The 19,414-nt window shown below is 43.1% G+C and overlaps 1 protein-coding gene across 1 annotated transcript in view; it reads right to left on the reverse strand.

The window, feature by feature from the left end:
• The window catches only part of LOC134533969 (ski oncogene), a 371,182-nt gene extending 359,250 nt beyond the window's left edge, over positions 1-11,932 (reverse strand). Inside the window, exon 1 of the mRNA XM_063371816.1 lies at positions 10,319-11,932. Within this exon, the coding sequence (XP_063227886.1) occupies positions 10,319-11,278 (960 nt within the window). The 5' untranslated portion in view covers positions 11,279-11,932. The remainder of the gene's footprint in view (positions 1-10,318) is intronic.
• Positions 11,933-19,414: the final 7,482 nt, after the last annotated feature.

Genomic DNA, 19,414 nt, shown 5'->3' on the forward strand with positions numbered 1-19,414 from the left:
AAGTAGATACATAGAAAACACGTGTTTTCTGCTCTCTAAAAAAAAAAACAAATCGAGAATCTGTTATCTTAATATTTTGCTCAGCTCACTAGAAAGTGTGCCGACCCCTGGCCTATGGGACTGGCAGGGGTCGTCCGGATAGAGTCGAAATAGCCGTGAGCCACTCGCCAAAGTACAGCAGATGTACATGTACCTAATTTGCTAGAATACGCAAAACCTTTCGTGCCTCTATTCATAAAGTTGTAATTTTTTCTCCTCTCGAAGGAATACACTGTGTTCGGCTCGAAATCTTTTTTTTTTCTAGTTAACGTAAGATAGAAAGACCCTACATTCAAACTTTCGGTGAAAATATAAACCTGTCTGCTAAGTTCGAGACATGCTGTGAATAAAAAAGGCTGCCTCCTATCCCCTGTGTTTTTCACTTCTTCGAATTTCTCTCGGGATTCTTACGTTCAACACGTGTGCGTTTAGCAGAAATTATGAATAGGCCTAGCCATTATTCATTTTCAATAATTCATCACTTTTTTTTAATGCAAAGTTCCAGGATAAAAAAACTTTGTTTCCTTTGGCTCTATAAGCACGGCCTGTTCCTTCTAATACAGAATTTTTAATGATGCCCATCTTATAATTACCCTAGTACTTTCTTCTCGAACGAGCAAGGTTCTCTATTAATTCGAAAAATTAAAAAAAAAAAAAATAGAGAGAGAGAGAGAACAAACAAACCAGCTCGATTCAAAAGAAAATTTTATTAACTTCAACGAACTGCTGGATGAAAGAGGGACGAGACGACGAAGAACTTCTTTGAAAAAACTAATACAAATACGAAAAAAGGTTTCCACGTAATTATTTTTTTGTTAAACTATTTTTTAAATAAGTATAAAAAAATTCACGAGTAAGGTACTCTTCTTAAGGGGGCTTGTCCTGTTCCAAATCATTATTTTATAATTACGTTTAACACTGTTAAACTTGTAGAGGTTTTGAGTGATTTAACTTTCACGAAGTAGCTATCAGAGTTTCAATTTTTTAACTTTTTTTTTTGCGGTACCGATAATGAGAAGTAAATTGATTACAGACCTAAAATGTTTTATGTTTAAGGGTAATTAATGCTAGTGGCTTTCTTAGGATACCTTTAGTTTTAATAAATTTCATAAAAACATTTAGTTTTATTTTTATTTTACCGTGTTGTAAAAACAAAAACCAAAATTTGAGAGTTTTGAAAGGTTTTTTGACAGTGTTCAAAGGAAATATTTTCTTGTTTTATGCCTACCAACAGTAAAAAAAAAAGTAGGCACAATATATGCACACATTCACAAACAGGCAGTATATAAAACAGTTTTTATACTAAACTGTCAGATATATGTACGTTTTGTTTTTATCTTGAATATTAAATGATTCATAAAATGTGAAGGGACAAAACCCCGTAAGTACAAGATCGGGAACGTATTTTTTTAGGGTAAGGTATCTCTATAGAACGTACATGAATGGAATACACAAGTTCTGTACGGTTGAAAGTAATCTCCCGAAGCCACTGACATTGTCGCTGTTGTCGCAATGCACTTCGCCCAAGGTTGGCCACCTTTTTTGCAACTAAGGTTCAATCAAATAGCTATAATAATTCGGCGAGCCGAGTAAAGGGTCGTTGTTTGCGTCATTATTTGGAGATAGACTAAAATAATAAGTTTAAGGGGGATTAGGACCGTCATCTTGGTTTTAATATTTTTGCTATAATTCTGATTTTGAACTATAGGATATCCCAATTTTTGGCATGCCGTAGCATAAATCATAACCCTCACAGACTTTGTTGTTGCAACCACATATTTACTAACAGGTCTGTAAGTGCCGCGAGAAAATAACTTATTATTTCACACGGGCGACTACAACTATCAGGACAATCGTGTTGACTTCAAAAAGTAGCCAAAGCTAATTCCGAAGCCATTAAAAACCCAACAAAAAATTAACAAGGGAGCTTTATTGCAAACTGTCTCAAAATATTTTAAATTGCAAGATGGCGAGGCCTCATCGGCTGATCCCCCTTAAATGTGTAGTCTGAAATGCCCCGAAGGAAAATAAACTAAATCAAACTACACGCACTCTCTCTCGCTTAAGCTCGATCTCACAGGCCACGATGATTTATGTTGTGTTTCTTTGTCATTACCTTTTTTTTTTTGGCCATATTAAAATTTTTAACTGGATACCTCCCAAGCAATTGTTGTTCTGCTACAAATATTCCCAACAGATCACAAGAAACCGAAAGAAAAAAGAATCCGCGGATTCGCTTCGCGATTGGCTAGAATCCAAACTCGTTCACCTCTATGCTGGACCTGTAGGATGGACTTCATACACCTGTGTGTACTCGGGCCGGTGTCATATTTTACACTGTCCGTAAAATGTATGGGAGTCTCGATTATGTTTCTCGTGATACGGCGACTTTTCTACGAGGTCTCACCGCGGACTGCGTGCAGGCCAACTGAAGATGCAGCAATTTCCCGAATTCTTTCACTAGAGGCCGCTATCAATTTGCAGAAGAGTAAAGATTTATTTTTAAAACTATAGTTTCAGTAGTCCTGATAACTAGAGACCGTAAAAATTCGAGAATTATTTTCGTGATGCGCTGGAATTCACATAATGGTACCTTTAATCTGCTTTTGCTATTAGCTCAGTGTTCGATTCCACGGCTCTAGGCCAATGAGAAACACTAAACCAAAGAATTATCGAATCACAAACAAACCAGTAGAGACGACTAGCAGGTCAGCAGCCAATGAACTGGCGTTATTTTCCTTGGAATATACAGGACTGTATAGTCTATCCTGAAGGTCACCTAACCCGCGAATTTTTCCGGTCTCTACTGATAACTAGGGGCATGCAGATTTTGCGAAAAGATTTCGAGACTAGATGGAAGTTAAAACACTTTAGCACCGTCTGTGTTTCGTGATTGGGTGAGTTTCTCCCAGGTACATATCCATTGTAACAACACCAATCACAGTGATTCAGTGCGGAAGTAAACGCGTCCTGAGTGGCTCGGTGAAATAAGGCAACGACTTCTCTCGCATGTGGCCGCCAATAACAAGGAAGAAACCACAGGTGTGGGTAAACCTTGTTGCAGTCTAATAAGTGTTCAGATCTTTTCGCGAAAAATGCCTGCCCCTACTGATAACATGAAAATATTTTATTAGTATTTTTTGTGCGTATTACAAGCATGCGCACTCAAGACGCTAACTCGTCGGGCCGCGATAGCATGTGTTATCGCGCACGCTCTTGGCGAAGAACAATATCTCGCTCAGGAATACGTCGTCGTTATCAGCACAACCAGACGCGCAGACAAGCGAACGCGAGTACGTGCTAGACTTTAAAGAAAGAAGGAAAAAAAAAGAACGTGCACCGAACTCACGTGGTGAGCTTAGTCGCGTCTAGACTAAACACGCGCCAGTACGCAGAATTGCTTCCCCACTTTATCACATTCTCGCTACACTACAATGCCGCCGCAATTGGCCTGTTTCGCCCAATGTCGCGTCCCTGTTTTCGCTACCCGTCCCGACAGCACAAAAAAAAACTGTGGGAGGGTGGAGGAGGATTTGGGAGAGGCAGGCGCGGGTTGGAGGATGACGAATTACGGGTTGGGGGGAGGGGGGAGAGGCGAAACATTGCACGCGCGGCGCAGAAACCAGGCGGTGACGTAACCCGACCGTAACTCTCGTAAACACGACCGCGAAAAAAAAAAAAAACCTCGACGGGCTGCAAGCAGAAGAGTGCTCGTCAACCCCGAACACACGAACATCCTGGAGTTCTCCCGAGACCCGCGGAACTTTTTTGAGTGTCTGCTACCAGCAGCCCGGGGGCAAACAGCGGTGGTTTGGCCAACACATCGTTTTAATTTATAATCGTCATTTATTGAGACATGAAAAAAAAAAGGGTGTGGCTGTGTCTAGGACACGGCCATGTGTTATACGTGAATACGTGTACCAGGGCGTCGCCAGCCGATGGCCAGTCGATGACCTGGGGGAGGGGGGGGGGGGGCAATTTGTGGGAAAAGTATCTTTTTCATTTGGCTACATTTTTTTGAATCTCTAGGGCTCTAGGGGAGGGGGCAACTGCCCCCTACGCCCCCCCCCCGGCGACGCCCTTGCGGTGTACGTAACAGGTAATATTTTCTATATAAGATACAAAATACGCTATTTTATACATGTTATAATCATGCGCATATAGGTCGACAATATATATTTTTGATTATATGTTTTTTTTTAACACCACATATATTCACTGTAACTATTTTACACTATTGTTTTATATATGCAATCGATAGATTATGACGCGAGCTGACGAATGAAACTTGAACGTCGTAGCTTCTCCGAGTCAAAAGTTAATACTAAATGGAAATCTCCAAACGCACCAATAAGACCACAAAATGGCGGCGCTTCCCCCTCCACCGCGCGCGATGCGTCACAGTCCTCACTTAGCGTAACGAATTCTTCGATCCTTTAGCTATCCAGTGGTGTAATTAACTTTTGGATGGAGATGATAGATATGTAGTTGCAAGACCAAACTGTATCCCCCGATTTTGTGATCATTCGTTTTTTGAATTTCCTCACAATACGGAAGCAATTTTAAAGACGTATTCACGTCAAAATTCGCATTTTCAATTACTTCTCCTGTACGTACTTGGGCAAATTACACTAGCTCATTGGCTACTTCACTCATGACGCCTGTTAACCGGGATGCTCGTCATTAGATGTTTCTTTTGTTCAGGGTTTTTCATTGGCTCAGAGTCCTACGGGGGAAATTTTGTTCTAATCAATAAAGCAGCATGACCGTGAACTCGACATTCATAAATAGAGATCCGGCAATGACGCGGATTCTTTTTGGTCGCAAGGCAGACTGCAAACACGTATACAGTTGCATTGCTATGATGACTGGATCACAAATATGTCGACATATCTCTCTGCGATTTAAGCCAGTTAACTACCACCAGCTAGCGGTGGAGCGACAGAATCACAACCCATAAAAAGAGAGATGTTAAGCAGTCATGAATAGACAAACAAAAGACAAATGAATGTGGTTAGATAATACACAACTATGAATTTCAGACTGACAACAAATTAATCCGCGAAATTTCCGGATATCTATTCGTAAACGAATAATCAGTCAACTAAACGTGTGGGCAAACCTGTTTTTCGCGAGAAAACGTTTTGTGTCAACGCATTTCTTGAAACACTATAGCTTTTCCATTAGATATGGTTGGCAGAATATATATATTTTTTTTTTTCCGTGAAAACATTCCATGTACAAGCTGACGTGTGATAACACTATAGCGTCGTCTGTATGATATGAGCTTCTTTAAAGGTACACGCCTACTTATTAGTACAAAAAGGATAAGATCATTATATGTTATTATTATCTAATACAATAAGATCTTATAATGTTTTATCAAATTTGTTATTATTAATTATATTTAATATAATGTAATGATTTAATTAATATATAATAATGTATTTATATAATTATCTATATTATATTGAGATATTATATAGATTTATTAATTTATTTATTATATTGGCCGGGCTGTTCACGACGCGTTTGTTTCCGCACGGGATGTAGGTACCTGAAATAAATACAGACAATGCCACAAAGTTTTAACACACGACTGGTCAAGAAAATCTGTTCGCGGAAAAAAAAAAAAAAGGGGGGGGGGGGGCCTAACAATTGCTTTCCTTAACAGACGGCCGCCAATTGCAATGGTGAAATCGCTGTCGCGGACGAAAACTTCTTGGAGTTTGGTAACGAGCGTTCATATATATATATATATATATATATATATATATATATATATATATATATATATATATATATATATATATATTCTCTTCGCGTGTAAAAAAAAATTACTTAATTTGGGCGCACGTCACCAGTCTGGCGAAGGTGTGAATGAGAGAAATGCCGCGTTTGACTCCTATCATGTGAAAACCCGGCACTCAAAAGAGATGATAGCGCGGTACGTCGACCGCAGAACTCCACTTGCCCCCTCCTCCTTCCCCGCCACATTTTTTCAACCAAAAAACCTTTTCATAAATTTATCCTCCTGGCGGAGAGATGTTTGTGCGAAACCAACCGAGCGCGGTAAACACGGGCACGGCGAGGCGACCGGCCGGCCATTGTCGAACACAGGCGCCATTGTCGCGCTTGATTGCGACCTTGAGGCTGTACAGCCGCGGTCAAAACGCCCTAGCGTCTGCGGCGCGCAGCCGGGCCGGCGCAAAGGCTCGGTTCGCGCACGGGGCTGGGGGGGGAACATCCCACACGACACCTGCAGGATTCGCTCTTTCTTGCTTTAACCCACACAATCATTGACCGCGAAGAATGTTACACGTGTGCATAGGGACTTGGAAAAAAAAAAAGTCGCGGGTTCAGTGACATCTGGGAAGAACTCCAGGCATATGTAGAGACCCAGAAAATTCGCGGGTTCATTTCGTGTTATGCTAAAATTCAAATAATTATACCTTAGTGCTGCTTCTGTCATTGGTTCACAGTTAATCTGGAGGACTGAAGGCCAATTAGAGGCCCTTACTCATAGAAGTGTCGAATCACAGGCCACCCAGTCGAGACGACTCACACGTCAGCAGCCAATGAACAGTTGGCATTTGCCCGAGTGTGTAGAGGATATTGGAGTCTATCCTGGAGGTCATTGAACCCGCGAATTTTCCGGGTCTCTAGGCATGTCACACCCGCCAGAAGAGCTGCGAGCCAATAGCAGAACCAGCGCTAAGGTATATAAGCATTCTAATTTCAGCCTGTCGCGAAACGAATCCGCGTAATTTTTCGGTCTCTATGTTGGTGGACTTTTATACTTGGATCAAGAGTTTATTTGTAGATACCGGAAAAAAAAAATCGCCGGTTCAATGACCTGCAGTCCACAGTTCTCTGCATTCTCGAGCTGATGTCGCCTGCTGATTGGCTGCTCACCTCATGCCTGTGATTCTGAACGTCTCCAGTTGCTGGTTTGTTACCATGTGCCAACTGCAGCCGCAGCGCTGAGGTAAGCTTCAGTGAATTCTTCCTGCGTCTATAGTTATTGGCCACGCCCTGAAGGACTGTAGGTAGGGGCATGTATACTTCGCGGAAAAGATTCCGAGACTAGGTGAAAGTTACAGCACTGTGGCATCCTCTGTGATTCGTGATTGACTGATTGGGTGAGTTTTCTTTCAGGCACATGCCGATTGTTGCAACACCAATCACAGTAATTCAGCGCGGAAGCAAACCCGTCCAGAGTGGCTCGGTCAAATAAGGCAAACGACTTCTCTCGCAGACGGCCACCAATCACAAGGAAGAAATTGCTGGGGCGGGCATACCTTGTTGCAGTCTAATAGGCGTTACAGATTTTTCGCAAAAAAGTAATGCCTGCCACTAACTATACGCCAAATGAAAAAACTCATTTAAAAAATAAAAATTTAATGAACCATATTCGACCTGGAGAGGAGAGATGTGGCAGCAACCATCGAACACATGACATCGACTAGATTACGAACACTTTTATGGGGTCTAATTTTGAAGGTCCCTCTACACACGATTTTGCAAGTGCAAGAAGGCTCCCTCAGGATGGAGGGGGTTTTCTGAGGCCGGATCAGCGTCCATGCTGCCGCTCAATAAATCCCCAATTTTTTTTTTTTTTCAGTCCTTGTTCCTAGAGATGTTACGGAATTTTTATACATTAAAAATGGGAAACCACCCCTGTTTATCATGAATTTCAGCTACGCACGCCACCAAAATGGCTGCAACTCAGGCAATATGGCGGAACACAATGTGTCCATCCTTGCACCCGTGGCGGGCCGTTGAAGGGAGGGGGCGAGCGACCAATCAGACGTCAAGGCCGTTCCTGCAGCCAGACTCGACCAATAGACGACCGAGTAACGGCCTACATCAGAGTTACCGCCAATTAAAATAACTACTTTTCACTTCTGGAACAATACTGTCAATGGGAGTTTTGTTCGAACTTTAAGTTTTTTATTAAGTCGTTCCAGTTTGCTGACTCTGTAAGTAGGGAAGTAATTTTCTGTGAACTGTATTTCTATGTGCTAGAATACTTAAGGGGGATTAGGCTCTAGTCATCTTGAATTTTTCCAATATTTTTTATAATTATAATTTTGAACTGTTTATCCCAATTTTCGGCATGTCAAGTCATAAAGCATCTCCCCCAGACCTTCTATAGATTGTTTTAACCACATATTTACTACCAGAATCTAATCTATTAGCGCCTTGAAAAATAACTTGTTGTTTCACGCGGGTGACTACAAATATGATATTCGGTACCAGTTCACCAGTGCTGACTTCAAAAAGTAGCCAAAGTAAAGTCCTATGCAATGTCAAGCCCAAATATTTAGCACGGGAGATTTATTGGAAGCGGTATCAAAAATATTTGAAATTGCAAGATGGTGAGGCTTAATCTCACATAACCTACGCTAGTCTAGGTTGGATATACTTCCCGTATTTACCTAAATTCTTCATAATTTTTTACATGTCATGTTTGGGGACCGACAAATTACGCGTTTCCAATGACTCTACCTTTGTTTATTCAGGAAAATATCACTTGTTCATTGGCTGCCAACGGGTGAAACCTCTAAACTTAGTAGCCTGTGATTCGGTAATTCTGTATGAGGGTTTCTCATTTGCCAGGAGTATTCCCTGTAAACAGCGTGCCAATAGCGGAATTAGCCTATACGTATACATGTTTGAATTGTATCCTATCTCGAAATGAATCCGCTATTTTTTTCAGCTGGTTCAAGAGAGTATAGCGACAAAATTTCCCGCAACTATTAATCAGTAGCTATGAAGAGTGGAGCATAAACTATACATTTTAATTCGATTTTTATGTCCGAGGGAAAGGGTGGGGGAAAGCCGAGAAAACCCCTCACCCCAACCCTTTACCTAAGCCGTGGATACGACAAAAAGCATACTACATTGATGGCGTGGGACGAAATAAGGACTATGGTTCTGCATAACCATCAGGTTATACTCGACTGTGCCTTACGTTGGCCTACGCGAGCCGTTGAATTGCCCTGATTGGCTGAAAATAAATGTCCGACACTTTTTTTATTCTCATCATTTATGATAGGTTACAAATGAGTCGGCTACATTGCTTCGCCCTGTATATTGTTAGCTCAAGGTCGTCAACAGACGTGGCGACAATATTTTTGGCTCGATCATCAAAGGGTAGAACATATTTGCCTGTTTGCTTTCAAATTCTTTCCTTTTGTTGGTGGGAAGTTTTTTCCCCTTAGGATTTGGAAGGGGGTTGAGGATCACCCCATACGCGTACGCCTTTGCATGGGTGCTTCAAGTATACTTTGTTACCTTGTTTATCACTATTCTACTCCAACTATTAAACACTGCAAAATTTAAGTACGCGAATATAACTCTTTTAATAACCTCCAAAAGTTTAGTCAGAAAAATCTCGCCAATTTATTCAGAATTAAGTTGAACACCCGGCCTTCAAACGCCCAGAACATCTTTGAGACAACGGCTAGCTGCTTACAAGCGAAATATTGAATTATGAATCACATATACAACAAATTCCTGATAAAGAACCAAAACTATGGGTTGTTAAATAAACTACTTAAACACCAAATCATACATACTTTCTCATTAATATAATTAATTACTAGGTTGTACTGTGCACTTAGCATTAATTAATTTTATGCAACTTAACGTATTCTATTTACTTAGTGTGATATGGTACAAAATTTTGATTTCAAATTGTAAAAACAAAAACAGTTTCAAGTTAAATAAAAACTGTAGAGCGAAAGAGGATGAGGCGGGAGTTGTATACTCGCAGCGCACTGTCGTGTTCGCTGTGATCCGCCATATTTATTTACAACTGATAAAGAGGATTGAGGTTACGTTTTACGGTGCCTACATCTACGCATTGTTGCAAAGCGAGCCGATCCAGCTAAGTATATCTGGAAATGTATTGTATTCAAATCAGCGTGCTGTGATATTAAGCATTACGAGTTATTTCAAATGTTAATAAGTGTACAGTAACTTCATAATTGTGACGTCTGAAATACTATTTTACTTCCAATTTATAAAAAGGAATTTTTAAAACAGCCTACCGTACAATTAACTTTATTACCAAATGAATAACGGTTTAAACTTAAAAAAAATTGTATTTACAATTCCTTCGAATTCGTAGCCTGGACACGTGGAAAATTATGTGAGATGAGGCAGTTCAGAGCCCCAACTAGCACGGGCAGTCTGACAAAAGCGGCATTGGGGTGCGTGGGCACGGCCACAACTGGGACCACGAGGTCGCCCCAGTCGCCGGGGCACTGACCTGTTTCCGCTTGAAGGGCGCCGCGACCTGCGACGGGCGCTCGTCCAGCAGCTTAGCCAGCCGCTCGTGGCCCGCGGGCTGGTCTCCCGCCACCAGCAGGTAGGCCCTCCAGTTGCTCGAGTCGAAGCCCCAGTGGCAGGTGCGGTTCTCCGCCGAGCGGTGCACGTGGCACACGAAGCGCTGCGGGCTGAACATGTGCCGGCACTCCACGCACTGGATGCAGCTCGAGTCGCCGTCGCGATGCAGCTCGGGCGAGTAGATGCCCTTGCACTTGCCGAAGCACTCGTGGTAGACCCTGACGGAGGCGGGCGGCGGCGAGGCGGTAACGGGGGCGGACTTGGGCGGCGGCTGGCCGGAGCGGTGCAGCAGCGCGCTGCACAGGCGCTCCGCGTCCGTCTTGGTGATGAGGCCGCAGGAAGGCGCCGTCGTCGGCAGGATGCCCGCCGCCTTGAGCACCTCCAGCTGCTCGGCGTTGCAGCGGGAGCAGTAGATCTGCAGCTCGTCGCACACCTGGTTGATCTGCTGCAGCGTGAAGTCTCGCAGCACCGAGTTCAGAACCTGCGGGAGGCAGAGCCGCCTCTCGCCGCCCACCACGAAGCACGAGATGGACTCGCCCTCCAGGGACGTCTCGGAGCGCTCGCTGCGCGACCGATCAGGCGTCGTCAGGATCGGCAGCTGCTGGATGGGGAAAGGCGGCGGGGGCGGCGTGGAAGGCGACCGCGGGTCCTGGCCGCCACCGGGGGCGGCGGCGGTGACGACCTCCTCGCCCTCCTCTTCCTCGCGCTGCTCCTTGGACGGAGGCGGCGAACCGACGTTCGCGTCCTTCCCCACCGCCGCCGCGGCCAGGAGGTTGCTGGGACCTTGGAGGCTCTTCACCGCCGTTAGCTGGTACGTCTTCAGCACCTTCTTGAGGTGCGGGCTGTACGGCTGCTGCTTCGGCGTCCCCACCGTCTCCATCATCCGCACGCACACGCGCACAAGAAGCACACACGCACGACGGCGCCGCTTTCCCCCTTCAGTCCGCGACTGCGACGCCGGACCCGCGAAGCTGAGTGCGCCGCGACCAGAGCACCCAGCCCGCAACACGTAGCATCGTCGGTGGGGCAGCAAATATATTAATTACCGTTAGAACAACTTTATTTTTCTTCAAAAAAAAAACACGACTAACGCGCACTACCCCCCGGGGCGTTCCTCCTCCCCACCCCCTCAATTCACGCAAGCGACTCCCTATCAGAAACGAAGAAAAGAAAAAAAAATGATAACTCCACACACGCGCACGCCGCCACGCGAAGCCTAGACTCACCCGTCCGCCGAGCCAAACATGTCTGGCGCGCGCTGCACGTCGTGTGTACCGGCAGTGACCGAGTGCGCCACGAAAGGACGAGAGGGGTCGAAGGGGTACGCGGCTGTTCCCAGCCGGGAGGGAGAGTTATTCGACTAACCCCCTCCTTCCGCCAAGTTCGCGACAACCCGACGCCGCCGATGATACCTGCATCTGCCACGAGGGACTTAACGTGACGGCGGAGGGAGGTAAATAAAATCAATTAATTAATTTAACAAAACAAAAAAAACCGAGAGCTTCCATGTAACGCGCGCCGACGCCGCGTAGCAGGCTCTTCGAGGGGCGCGGGGCGACTGTCGGAACAGCCGTGCGGCCTCGCCGGTGCCGCCTGGCTGCCGGGAGAGGGGGAAGTCTTACACCCGGGCTTCTCCCCGCCCCTTTTTTTCCCCCCCTACGTCGGTTGCCGCCCCTCCTTCAGCGCCTGGTTCCCCATTCCCCCTCGACGCGCCAAAGACTCGTAGTATGCGGCGGGCAGCGTCTGTGACCTTCCCGTCAAAATAGCCAGGGCCCGGGTGCAGCCAGAGAAGAGAGAGAGAAAGAGAGAGAGAGAGAGAGAGAGAGAGAGAGAGAAAAAATGAGCTCGCGGGGCACGGCTGATGTTCGGGAGAGGGGGGCGGGAATGGAGGGGAGGACTGAGACAGCGCCCGGAGAGGGGAAGCGGCCGGAGGGCCACACGCGCGGAGGGGCGGGAGTGGCCTGCCCAAAGGAGGGTGGAGGGGGAAGCGGAGTCCCCGACAATTTCCGCTCGATATGAACCGTCTGGCGGCCTGGCTGGGCAAGCCGCGGCGACCGGTCGGTCGGAGGTAACCACGAGGTCAACCGGGGAACCGAGACATACACATTCATTGTATTAAAATAATTACATATATTCAGTCTGCGGGAGAAGCGACATCCATGCATGAAGTGGTTGGCTGCCTCTTGTCTGCCGCCGTCTCGTTAGAAACTTTTTACGTAACCTGTGTACTACCTAACGCAATTCTCAAAATGTATGTTCAACGGCTGTATCTTTTGTTATTTTCGTTTTGTGTTTTTATCCTTTTTTATTATTACCTGATTGAGTGATTGCTACATTTTTTTTTTGCAGACACAGTACAATGGTATTTTTATCAAAAACAGCACATGTTTATTTGTCTTTTAAAATTATATTTTATTGAGTTATGTCTATTTAGGAGGGTTGCGTGAAAAGTTTTCGTTCTCAACATGAAGATAGCAGCACAGTTCAAATCGCAATTCGTAAATTTTCGCCATGGTGTGAGCTTGGTGCATTGTCTTGGTGAAACAAAATTATTTGTTTCTGCAAATGTGACTTTTTTTCTACATTTCTGCCTTCGGTTTGCCAAGTAATGATGCGTAATGTGCTCCGATCCTCCTACACGCCTCACATAATTAATGGAAGTCCCGTTATTGGATTTCAACGAATATAAAATTTGCAAACTCAATAACTGAGAATTTTTGAAAGTATGAGAAACAAGTTGGAACTATGTGAATTTGTGAAAACATTTTTTTTTTTTTTTAAGTGAACATTGTTTGGACCTAGATTGAAGAATTGAAGTCGAGGTAAACACCTCAATGAATGATATAATACATGGGTTAAGTCTAAAGAGTCATGCAAGTCCTTTTTTTTTTTTTTTTTTTTTGGGTGGGGGGAATGGGTTGATACGTTCAGGACTACGAAATTACTTTCGATCTCGTGTTAAGCCTTCTGAGACAACATTGTTCTGAGGAGAAATATGTACTCTCTCGGGAATAGGAATGACGAGAGAAAAAACCAAATCGCTCTCGCATTAACATAATTTAAATAGCAAATAAAGTTGTGAATGATGTTGATGGTTTGATCGGATCGGAGGATGGTTTCGAGTCCCCAGCCATCCCCGATGAAAGAGGGCCTTGGCTGGGGCTTACTAAGCGAGATGATACCACAAAGGATACCCGTTGCCTTTCCGCAGTACCCAGGCGAAGGAACAACACGACACCCAGTCCTGATCCCAGAAAGGAAAGTTCCACCCAAGTGAAAATTTTCCGATGCTGCCGAGAATCGAACCAAGGACCCTTTGCGCAGCAGACGAGAGCTCTGAAACCATTCAGCCAACAGATCAGACTCTGTATATTAGCAAGTAGTAGAGAAGACTCTAATTCTGCACGATTTAGACCACAGCCGTGCAGGATTAGAGTTTTTTTTTTACCGGATTATCGTTTGTTAATATAGTTTTAACAAGAATACAAAAAAAATAGTATATAGTACAATGCTATCTAAAAAAAAGTTGCAATAAGCTGTTCTGTACTAGAAAAAATTCAAATGACTGTTACTGTTTGAAAAAAAGTCTAAAATATCACCCTGCTGTAAGGTCAACAAACACCCGTAATTTTTTTTTTTTTTTTTTTTTAAATAATGCGATCCGGATTACAGAAAACAGTCGAACCGAACAATTATGGAATTAAGGAGCGCCAACTGTACCATTAATTTGTACACGCGTACCATTTATTTGTGCCAGCGTGCCATTTTTACGTCGCACGAGCACGACCATTTTTGCGCTCGTGCAACATCGTTTTCGTGACCGCGCACCATAAGTATTTACCCCCCGTGTACCGTTATTTCGTGCGCGCGTGCCATTATTTCGAGTGTGGTCCGCGCGCCGGCGATAGGCCACCGACGGCGATCAATATGCGGGCTGTCTCCTCTGCGAGAACAACCGCAGCGGCGCAGCGGATCGATAAACCCATTCATAGAGGCAGACGACGGGGCCGATCTCCCAGCCCGTGGGGAGGGAGGTAGGGAGGGAGGGAGGGAGGGGGGTGTGTGTGCTGGCGACTCTACAAGCCTCCTCACAGGGGCGAGGGGAGGGGGAGGTTCCGGGAAGGGACTTGGCGTGAGATCGACAGCAGGCTGCCAAAGAGCGTGAGTGTGTGCGCGCGCGTGTGTGTGTGGCTGCACACTCATCCCCTAGCAAAGCTGGTTGACGGGGGGGGGGGGGGCATGTCGGGGGGGGGGGGGGGATTTCGATGGAAGTTCCTCTCCCTCCCCCTCCCCCCACACAAACCATACCAAACCGCCACACCCACAAGACCTTGTCAGAAATGCGGCAGCGGAATTATGTAGCGGCCGCAAACCAGCTGGCGTCCACGCAGCCATTACAGTTTTTTTTTTATGTGTACCCATCTTAGCTCTCGGTATACGGCATTTGGTGGGAGTGATTTCGTGGGATGGAACGGAAGGCTCGTGGAACGGAAATGTGTAACCACGGTGCTGCATACTGTAGAGGAAGGCGCGAATCCAAAGTTCACAAAGCCAAAGGGAAACTTTATGGTATCCCTTGTTTAAAATCAGGTCACAAACCGGTGGTTAGTATTTTTTTTTTTTTTAAGGATTTTCCATTTTTATAGGAAGCAGTTTCATTATCAGTTTTTAATTTTTCTCTACAAAATCGAATTATTCGATAGTCGACGCAGCTGCTCCCAGCAACGAATTCTAGCGACGATTGCGTGAACTACGTGTGATTCGTGTCAGTAAATGTAGTTGAAAATAAATTTGCGTTAATATATATAATGCTCGAAATTGTTTTAAAGAATTCTACGTTGAATTTTGTGTTCTAGTTCGCATTATAAGTGTATTTGCAACATTAAGAACGCACGAATCTGCTCGTTACCCTGGTAAGAGTTTACACATTTGGCGAGTACTGAAAGAGTCACATCATATTAAACTTGCACTTCCGTTTCAACTATATAGCCTACTCACAGAAACCCAGGGCCCGAAGACAAATAAACAGTTTAAAAAATATATTCAAAAGACTGTAATCGTTATAGTAGCCATAACTGCAAATAGGATTTACATGTATTGCATAATATTTGTAAGGTTACCAATGGATTCTATTAGCAATTGACGTGTGCTTTCGTCTTACTATCAGGGTAAATGCATACTTAAAAAAAAATGTTGAAACTCAACCGGGCCTCGGATTCGTCTCGCGATAGGCTAAAATTCAAACACTTGTACCTTACCCCCCCTCCCCCCTCCCCCCTTCCTAAATTGCACCAAGTTCTTATGGAGTTCTCTGCGCGCAGGAGCAGAATATCTGAAAAATTGGACGCCCGTTAAAACTGCCCTTGACCGCCTTTCGTTTCAGAAATAACTATGTTAGTATTTGTTTTCAATAAGCCAATACAAACGGGAGTAAGCTGCGGTTGAATTAAACTCGAGCCACTGAAATAATACATAATTTCTCAGTGAAACAATAAGAGTTATTTGCGTTATTCGCGGGATGAACTCTATGAAATTTTGGTAGCGTTCGTAAGCATGGAAGTAATATATTGGCGTGGGAATTGGACCACACAAATATGGTGATTCAGGTTTATTAAATACTATTTAAATTTTTAAAAATATATTGAATTTACTTCTGGAAGAATTTCACAGGGAAAACCGTTATTTTTTATATATGGGCCTGGTCTATGCCAAGTCAAAATGATTTTTGCAGTAAAATTTTTCCAAAACGTTGTAGTCATTATAGTTTGGTATTTATAACTTCGCCCAAATTTCCGAAAACATTTTCTACATTGTGATTGAAATTATCTGAATCAGTTTTTTTATTTTTTTACTGACTTGGTTTGAGTGTTGAAATAAGGCGCGTGAAAAGTTTACTTTATCACTTCAGGACGTTACGCTTCCCGATTGCGTCAAACAGCGTGGCTTGACGAGGAAAAAAAAAACATGTTGATTTATTCAATCCTTCAGTAACGAATTTATGGCTTTGCCCGTCGTCCCGGGCTGGCGGCCGTCTGCAGTCGCGAGCCGTTGATCGATCCATCGATTCCCCCCGCTTCTCCCCCTCCCTAAGGTCCCCGCTCTGCGATAGCACGGGGACGTCGCGGCCGGTAAAGGTCGGCCGAAGGAGGGGAGGGGTACCCGAGGCGGTCACCCCATAGAGTCAGGCATGGGTATAGACAACTCACACAAGCTGCGCAGGAGAAAAAACAAAAACAATTGTTAGGCCAAACATTGAACAGCTTATAAGTAGGGCCATGCATATTTCGCGAAAAGATTCCGAGACTAGTTATGAGTTAAAACACTGTAGCACCGTCTGTGTTCCGTGATTGGGTGAATTTCTTTCAGGTACATGTTGATTAATAGGTACAACACCAATCAGAGTAATTCTGTGTGAAAGCAAACGCATCTTGAGTGGCTCAGTCAAGAAAGGCAACGACTTCTCTCGCTAGACGGCCGCCAATCACAAGGAAGAAACCTCTGGTGCGGGCATACCGTGTTGCAGAGGATTTCAGATTTATTCGCGAAAAATGCCTGCCCCTACTTATAAGTTATGACAGTAGTTATAACTGTGTAGAAAAAAAGGTGTCTCCCGGATTGAGACCTGCTCAAATTCCCTTTATTTTCTCATACCGGGATGAATATCACATACTTGAACACAAATTGAGTCGGTGTCTTTTGCCCATTCGCTGATGCCTGCGTTTTACCTACCGACCAGATTGCATGTGATTGGGTCATGCTAATTTTTTTGTAATTTTAATATTGGTTTCTGGTCTTTAGGGTCCAATCAGAACGCAGTTAAAGAGTTAAAACGGTAGCATTCCAGTCTCTATCGAAATATTAACGCTAATTTCGCAAAAATCTATATACTTATCACGGATGCAGTTTGCCGCGTTGTAGACGTCAGGAAATCTTGTGACACTTCGCGTGACCATGTTTAAGTGCAGTAAATTATTGATTTTTTTTAAAAAGGTTCTGATTCGAAACATAAAAAAAAAATAATGTGCGTATCACGGAGTAAGGAATTTTAAGGAGACGGCATGCTGCAACGTATTTCAAGTCACTTATTTCACCTCGCCAATGTAACACCCAAAACATTGCGTAATCGGTACTTGACAACGTATCATGATGGTTAAAAAAGTATGAATTAGAATCTTCGTCGTTAAATACAGTCACTTCCACAAAATACTGTAATTTAAAATTGTTTCTATGTAAACAATAAACTTCAGCATTGCGACATGGCGCAGACAGTGAGCTGAAAAAAAAATTGGTTGTCTGTAAAGTCGGTTTACGGACTATAGTTTAACGTGACAACGTCATAAAAAACATTGATGGAATGATTGCATACTTTTATGAATAAAATTGAATCATTTTTATTTTAATAATAAAAGAATAAATAATTGAAATTATACTAGTTATCAGATTTTTAAAATACAAGAATAATTAACCTTTATTGCCGAAATTGTTGTTGTAATAAGCAATGAAAACCACATTAACTTTTCACTTCACTTTATAAACAGTCGACGAAACAGTTCACGCGTAGATGACTTGTAATAAATTTTAAAAACTGGCGTTTAGCTATAAAGTTTAAATATAATTATAAACAAGTTTTCATATAAATAAACTGTAATCAAATATATATCATCAATTATATGAATCACCATAATTTTTTAGTCAATTGTAACATAACCTATTATTACTGCACTCGCCGACAGCGTAACGGAACAATGAGCGTAACGGGACACAGCGTAACGGGACACGTTTTAGTGCGTGCAGCCGGCGTTCATCGATTTATTAGACGTCACGTCAAAAATAGAGGCTCACCAGGTTACCGTGGAACCATTCATACGTGGACACCCTCTGATGTACCATCTGTAAAAAACGCATGTCAATGTTTATTTCACTTGAATTTTAACAGTTCCATTGGCTAGCGTAATTTCAATGATGGTCCTGTGCAAATATTATAAATGCAAAAGTGTGTTTGTCTGTCCTTCCATGTAGCGACAGAGCAACGGATAAACATGATATTTTTACTATAGGTGGTTTTTGGGCCATTTTTGAAGTAAATTTCGGTTAGTAATATCTTGATAATTTGTCCTAACTAGTATTTTTATCCGCGGTGGCATTCGTTATGACTTAATTGAAATACCGGACACATGACTACGATTGCACGTAAAATTTTTAACTTTTCAGCTCATAAATTATAATTATAACACAGATCAGAATAACAAATATTTAACTTTAATTTATAATTATAATTTCGTGTAGTTATAATATGTATCATTTAATCCAAACCAACATAAAATGTCTGTACCTTCAGTTAGAAAAACATATTCATGAATGTTGTGAATACAATTGGAAAGGCTTGTACAAAAACAAAAATAAAAAAATAAAAAGCCAATTAGAATAAACAATTTCCGAAACAATGAAAAAAAATGTTCCAATCAGGGCTTTTATTTTTGAGCAATTTTGTTAAAATTACTTATCGTTTCTTAACATTATGATAGTTCGTTAGTTCCTACTCCTTTTGCAGGCTCTATATTCTAAATTGCTTTACCCAAAGGAATATATTTTGCGCCAACAACACATTCTTCTTTGCTCTGATTGGTGCTTCCCATAATTCTTTAGGAAACAATGATAAAATATAGGTAACAATTTCTGTTCATTATCAAGTCAACAGCTTAATCGAACCTGACACGTCCCTCACCTACACTGCAATCGTAAAACACTGCCTTTGCATACATAGAGTAATATCTTAAGTACACGACTAATTCCTAATACTTATTAATTTTCAAACATAAACCCACCTTAAGGCGGCGGGTCCTGCAAGATTAAAGTGGTCTCCGAACCACCTGGTGCATACCGAGTCAGTGCTCATAATGATAAGAGACTGGAAAAAAAAATTTCGAGTTCGATGACCTCTAGGATATACTCCACACCTCGTTAATAATTGGCTGCTGACATCATTGGCTGACTTCTTAAAAGACGTCCCAACGCATAC

Source organism: Bacillus rossius, chromosome 7, assembly GCF_032445375.1.
Source record: "Bacillus rossius redtenbacheri isolate Brsri chromosome 7, Brsri_v3, whole genome shotgun sequence".
NCBI classification, from domain to species: domain Eukaryota; kingdom Metazoa; phylum Arthropoda; class Insecta; order Phasmatodea; family Bacillidae; genus Bacillus; species Bacillus rossius.